Source organism: Mustela putorius, unplaced genomic scaffold (assembly GCF_011764305.1).
Source record: "Mustela putorius furo isolate JIRA1106 unplaced genomic scaffold, ASM1176430v1.1 tig00000135_pilon_pilon_pilon, whole genome shotgun sequence".
Lineage (NCBI taxonomy): Eukaryota > Metazoa > Chordata > Mammalia > Carnivora > Mustelidae > Mustela > Mustela putorius.
Window position 1 is genome coordinate 6,094,177 of NW_025421292.1, and position 7,169 is coordinate 6,101,345.

The following is a 7,169-nucleotide window of genomic DNA, read 5'->3' on the forward strand; positions in this document are numbered from 1 at the left end:
GTCGGAATCGGAAGTGACACAGTCTGCAGCACTGGGTAGTGAGACCAGGTAGATGGACCAGGGAGGGCGAGGCCATTGCAAATCAGGCAAATTATTATAATCTCCTTAAGGGCAAGCATTAAGCCATCCTCGTAAGTTTTAGAGTAGGAATGACCTCAAAAAATTATGATTATTCAAATTAAAGCTTATACAGACTGAGAGGCAGTTCAGCCATGTATAAAATATCCTTAAAAATGTTTATTCCAGGGGCGCCTGGGTGGCTCAGTGGGTTAAAGCCTCTGCCTTCTGGGATTGAGTCCCGCATCGGGCTCACTGCTCAGCGGGGAGCCTGCTTCCTCCTCTCTCTCTGCCTGCCTCTCTGCGTACTTGTGATCTGTCTGCCAAATAAATAAATAAAATCTTTAAAAAAAAAAAAGTTTATTCTAGTAGATTCTGTATTTTGACTGGGTGCTAGTGACATGGTTCTGTTCACTTTATAAAAATTAATCACACTGTGCACTTATGGTTTGTGTTCATTTCCATATGTATGTTATACTCAAAAATAATGTTTTAGTGTACTTGGTGGGGGGGGGGGGGACTCACATGGGAGCAGCAGGTACGTTACATGTGAACATCTATGAACCCATGAGTGATAAGGGAAATAATCTATCACTGACTGGCCAAGGTCACATAGATGGTCAATGGTACAACTAGAAGTCACAGGATCTTTAGGTCTCCTGACTAGAAGTTCAGTATGACTTCTTTATGGAAAGTAAGCGTTTCATTCAGCCTTCCTTAGTTTACATTCCTTATATATTGGAGAAATCAGACCATTAGCACTTTCCAAATACAAGCAGGAATTCTTCCTTTAAAGATTTGCATCTAAACATAACTAAGAATATCCAACTCCTCTAAGCTTTATTCTTAACATAAATCAACTTTCCCTGAGTTATTAAAAATGCATTTTTTGTTATATATACACCCATACAATGTATACCAAACTTGTCTAACTCTGGGAAGTATGCAACGACTTAGCTATACGCATATACGTGATAAGTGGAATAAGTAAATCGGAAATTGCTATGTTCAATATTATTTCATTTCATAATAGTATATTAGAAATATATACATATAAATAAAAATAATTAAAATATTTACCAAAGTATTAATATCAATTTTCTCAAAGGTAATTTTATTTCCTTAAATTTTTTTTTATTTTCAACAATGAAATAGATTTTGTAATCAGGAAATAAATTCTTCCTTTTTTTAAAAAAACTAAAGAATCTTAAGATACATCAAACTTCCTGTCTAACACAGTCCTGTACCCTGTACGAAAATCAATCTCAACACTTTTCTAAATCACTATAAAGAGGATTTTCATTTCAGTGGTGGCGTTCCCCTATGTAATATTAGAATGCTTATTAACTATTGAAATGCAAGTTTTTCACCAGCTAAATATATTCAGTCCAGCTTGGTAAGACATTTCTTTTAAACATGAAAATTCACAAAAATATAAACTGTTCTGAAAGTAGTACAGCTATCTGTTGAAAGAAGCTACTTCAATGTGTAACACAGTAATCTCTATGAAAATGTTTTCTGCAGGTATGCTGGTATCCTGCTGGGCATCACAAATACATTTGCCACTATTCCAGGAATGGCTGGGCCTGTCATTGCTAAAAGTCTGACCCCTGATGTAAGTAGATAATTTGCTTATATATGCAAACGTCAACACAATTCACTTGAGTCTGCACATCTGTCAAAATTTGAGTATATATATATTTTTTAATATTTTATTTATTTATTTGACAGACAGAGATCACCAGTAGGCAGACAGAGGGAGGGGAGGGGAAGTAGGCTGAGCAGAGAGCCGGATGCGGGGCTCCATCCCAAGACCCTGAGATCATGACCTGAGCTGAAGGCAGAGGCTTTAACCCACTGAGCCACCCAGGCACCCCAAGTTTGAGTATATTTTAATTGAGAGTAAAATTCTGAATGTTTATTCTTGTGCAACTCTTTACATCAGCAAAAAGGTAAGTGCCATACTGGACAGGAAAATAATATTTTCCAAGAACACCCCTTGGTTTTTAGACAAAACAACAGAACTAAGTTCAACAAAGCTGTTGTAGCTCACACCACACAAGTACTTAAAAGTGGTGATATTTTACAAGGTAAGTAACTTGTATCTTTGGTTTGAACAAATCAAAACTGGCAATGGAAAGTTATTCAAGAAGTGGATCCACAAAGGTGAGGTATCGGGAAGTCACGTGGGAATGAGTAAGGAACTAGGGAAGTGATCACCACGGAGAGGAGCAGAAGACTTGAGAAGACATGGCATGTGTCTTCACATCTTGAAGGACGACCACACAAGAGATGGTGACTTATTCTTGGCAGTTCCACAAAGATAGGTGAAGAGAAGTAATGAGGACACAATAGGAAAATTCTGTTAAAAGCTGTCTACTCTGTGGAAAGGGCTGCCTTATGAGTTAGCGAGCCCTGAAATGGTCAAACACGGATTCTACAGGCATTTCATGAGTGACTATTAATATAGCAGGTACTGAGGATCCAAAGCCAAAATGACAAGCTTCTGCACTTGTGAAAATCCTCATTTAGGGATGGCACATAATCAAATAGCTAAAGTACAGTGACGAATGCCGCAGGGGAAAAAAAAGTGTGCAGGGTGCGGTGGGCACAGGGGAGAGCGCACACAATTTGCGGGGAAGGAGCCCTGGAGGAGTGAGCAAGGTGTGGGAAGGGCACTGAGCCTCCGAAATGCAGAGGGCCCTGGGGTGGTCTCACCTCCAGCAAGGGAGGCAGCGTGGTGCCACATCAGTCAGCAGAGATTCAGCACTGTACCAGTGGCTCACAGTGTATAAGAAAGAAAAATAAAAGACCTCTGACTCAAAATTTCTGTTTAAAAAAATCTAAAGCCTGTTGAAATATATTTTTTAAGTGGCTGACTTAAAGCTCTAAGAGACTTAATTTTCTCTTTGTCTCTGTGATCAGATTAACACCACCTAATCCTTAAGAATTTCAGAATATGCTTACCACCTTTCTTATTACTAAATATACTGATTTCAGATGTGTATGTGTTCACCACAATGAGTGTTCCTATTTCTTCTCTGCTCCCACCACTCATTCATTCATTCATTCATTCATTTCAAGATTTATTTATTTAAGAGAGTTTGTTCCTTTGTGCAGGCGGAAGGAGACAGAAGGGGCAGAAGGAGACAAGCAGACTCCCCATTGAGTGGGAAGCCTAATGTGAGGGTTTATCCCAGGACCCTGAGATCATGACCTGAGCCAAATTGGCAGACTGAGCCACCCAGGCACCCCTGCTCCCACCATTTCTGATTCCTTACTTGAATGAACCCAAGCCTCCTTGTTACTATGTTCTCTCACTTAATAGAAACGAATGTTGGGAAAGTTGTGATTTTTCCCCCCCCCTAGAATTCTTTGTCTCCATATGGACATGTCAGAAATGTTTAACCTTATCTCTGCGGAGCACTGTGGCAACACAGGAACCTAAGTCAACGTACTACCATGTATTAATTTCATTTATTATGGATAATCATAGTATTTCTGCTAAGAATACCTGGATTCCTCAGTCTTGAATGTTTATAAAGTGGGAACTGAACTGGATTTGGATAGGCTATCATAGCATTTGTTTAATGTTATTAAAAGGATTTTTTTTTTTTTTTTTTTAAGGAGAACACAGGGGTCCCTGAGTGGCTGAGTCTGTTGAGCATCAGACTTTTTAAAAAATATTTTATTTATTTATTTTTTGACAGAGAGAGACACAGCAAGAGAAGGAACTCAAGCAGGGGGAGTGGGAGATGGAGAAGCAGGCTTCTCACTGAGCAGGGAGCCTGATGCCGGGCTCAATGCAGGGCTTAATGCAGAGCTCGATGCAGGGCTTGATCTCAGGACTCAGGGATCATTACCTGAGCCGAAGGCAGATGCCTAACAACTGAGCCACCCAAGCGCCCCAAGCATCAGATTCTTGATTTCAGCTCAAGTCATGATCCTCGGGGTGGTGGGATAGAACCCTGCATCTGGCTCTGTGCTCAGTGTGGGGTCTGCTTGGGATTCTCTCACTCCCTCTGTTCCTCCCTCTGCATGTATGCACACACACACTCTCTTTCTCTCTCAAAATAAATAAAATCTTTAAAAAAAAAAAAAAAGGAGAAACACATACTTGCCTTTACAATTGTAATTGCTCACAATTGAAAATTATTGCACTGCCTCAGAAACTTTGCAGAATGAGCCAAGTACAAATAAGTAACATATTGTTAGCATATCTAAACAGTTACTAAAATTTAAGATGGATTTCTAAGTTTTTTTTTTTTTTACCAAAATACATGAATCTCTGATCAGCATAACAGAGTGCTGTCTTTCTCCATGATTTTCCTTTTTTCCTAAAAGAATGACCTCATACTAGCTTCCTAGTGCCTTTCCTTTTTCTCCCTCATTGCCAATTCCCCTGCTTGCTTTTTCTTTTCTTCATGCTGCAGATGTAGCATTCTGGTTAGACTGACATTGCAAAATCCAAAAAATGGTTGTTTAAGTTAGTCACATGACCCAGAAATTAGCTAACTGCCTGATGTTTTTATACCACTATATTATACGCTAAACAATTGTGTTTTGCTGATCGCTTAACTGGCAGATCTCATCCATGTCCTGTTTTGTGGGTCCATCAAGAGTTCTCTGTGCTGGGCCTCAAACTTGAAATTCAAAGCCCATCTTAACTCATCCTTTCTTGATCTGGCTTATATCTCCCACCTAAGAACTAGGGAAATGATGGGCAAGCATACAGCTTTCCTAGTACCACATCGCTGAAAGCCATGCCATGTTTTATTTTGAGTAAATCTGAGTGAACTTTGAGTAAATGTTGGAGTAGAAATACACAGATCCTAAGTATACAGCTGGATGAATGTTCACACACTCATGTAACCAACACCCGTCAAGAAACGGGACGTTATCTCTCTCGCAAAGCCTCTGGGTGCTCCTGGCTGACATTCCCCTTTCACCCTACCAAGAGGAGCCCCTATTCCTACTTTTAACACTATGAATTAGTTTTGTGTAATTTTGAACTTTTATATAATTGAGTTTGATAAAAAATGCAGTCATTTAATATGTACTCTTTTGTGTCTGGCTTCTGTGTAACATTTCGTTAGTGAGCTGCATCTACGCTGTTGTAGCTCATTCATTTTAGTTGCTGTATAGTATTCCACTGAGCAAATATATCACAGTTTCACTGTGGAGGGAGCTTGGGTTGTTTTCATCATGAGACTTGTTGTAACAGTCTTGTGATCCCACCTTTTCTATAAAGCTGACTATAAACAAAATTTTTTTCATGTGCATGTTTCTCTTTCTCCCTGTAGAACACTATTAGAGAATGGCAAACAGTTTTCTACATCGCTGCTGCTATCAATGTGTTTGGTGCCATTTTCTTCTCGCTATTTGCCAAAGGTGAAGTGCAAAACTGGGCTCTCGACGATCGACATGGACACAGAAACTGAAGGAACCAATAAATAATCCTGTCTCTATTGAAGTATTTTTGTTTATCATGTAACCTAAAAGTGCCTTTGATATTTTAAATGTGTATGCAGTCTATATAAGAAAAAACTGGATGAAATTTTTAAGGCTTGTAATCATGAAATGTCACAAGTTGCCAGATTAGTAAAATTCACTATTTTTAATCATTAATAACATGTATCCTGTAACTTACACTTGAGGGTCATATATCTGGCTATAAATCAGGCAACATAAAGTAGGGAAGTTCTATTGATTTTTAAGGGGCATCCTTGAAGGAATGAGTTGAATGGACCCCTCTATACCTTTGCTTAATTAAACTACATAATAATTCTCAGGTCTTGGTAAACACTTGTTTTTTACTACTTTCCTCATATAAATTATTTGTTGACCACAGCCCCTGACACTTAGGTCTCAAACGATAGCATCTCCACAGAGCTGCCAGCCACGGTATAATCTGGCTTGGCAACCACACGAAGGGAAGCATGCCCAGGCAGCTGCCAAGCATTCCCTCCCTGACTTCAGGGACGATGCCCAGCATTTATCAGAGGCGGCATCCAAGGCCAGGGTCAGCGCCAAGTCTTCAGATGGTGTTCTTCCCCTAGGCGTTGTTAATGTGTCGAGGAAGATTCGAGCAGGCCCCCGGGCAGCAAGAGGCACCTCCACGGTCTCCATACAAATCCTCACACTTTCCCTCCCCCCCACCCCCAAACTGGAACATTGATTGGCATGTAACCTTCAAGAGAATGGTGTGATGCCCAATTAGCCACAAATAAAATTATCCTTTATTAAAACAACATTCACGTGGATTAGAACATAAATTTCCAACTCTCTGTGTTCTCTGGGCTTCGCCAGAATAAGTAAAAAAATTTTCTTAAAACACTTTTTTTTTTTCCCATTTGTCTACATGTAACCTTCTGGTTTCAGTTGCAAATTGAAGTGACTTTTATTTGGCCCCATCACCTACAACCAGTAGTGGAATCATCCTTACTTCCGGTTGCTAAAATACTATTTTCCAGTTTTTCCTCCGAACCACTTTCCAGCGGCTCTTGAGCATGCTTGGAGGGCATTTATGTGATTTAGAACTTGATTTATGTTTTTCTATGTTTGTTCAACACTACCTGTAACATTTTAAGTAAAACTGATTCATGTAATATGATGTGAATATATTTCTGTAAATTTATTTTTAAATCTGTAAATAGCTTTACATTGCTATGGTGATATTTCTTTTATAAATCATCACAATAAACATTTTTGGATTGGTTTTTGGATCTGACAGTCCTATGGTTATCTCTAGTATCTTGATTGGCTATGTGACATCTCTGCCATCCTCCTCAAGCCACCAGGCTATCTCCCCGGGTCCCTCTCTGTGCCACCACCAGGCCAAGGACACTCGGGCCATCTAAGGGAGATAGCATGAGGAATCTCTGTTGCCATCAGCCTGCCCTTCCTAGCTTTGCAGAGGGCCCGCTCTTCTCCCCGAAGCATATGCCTACACCACATACTACACTACATATGCCTACACCACAGACCTACACCCTCTCCTGCTCTAAGCTCTTTACTTAGTAATTCCTCTGTAATTCGCTTCTTCAATCTCCACCTTTCTTCTTGTTCTTTTCCACCTGTCTCGAAGACACTCAAGTCTTCTCTAACCTTTA

The 7,169-nt window shown here is 39.8% G+C and overlaps 1 protein-coding gene across 4 annotated transcripts in view; it reads left to right on the forward strand.

Annotated features, from left to right (window-relative positions):
• The window catches only part of SLC17A5 (solute carrier family 17 member 5), a 47,854-nt gene extending 41,067 nt beyond the window's left edge, over positions 1-6,787 (forward strand). For 3 of the 4 annotated variants that reach the window (XM_045074787.1, XM_004770726.3, XM_004770725.3), the window contains 2 exons: positions 1,582-1,672; positions 5,361-6,787. In XM_045074787.1, coding sequence (XP_044930722.1) covers positions 1,582-1,672; positions 5,361-5,498 — 229 coding nt within the window. In that variant the 3' untranslated portion in view covers positions 5,499-6,787. The remainder of the gene's footprint in view (positions 1-1,581; positions 1,673-5,360) is intronic. The other variant, XM_045074788.1, reaches the window with a different exon arrangement.
• The last annotated feature ends 382 nt before the right edge of the window (positions 6,788-7,169 follow it).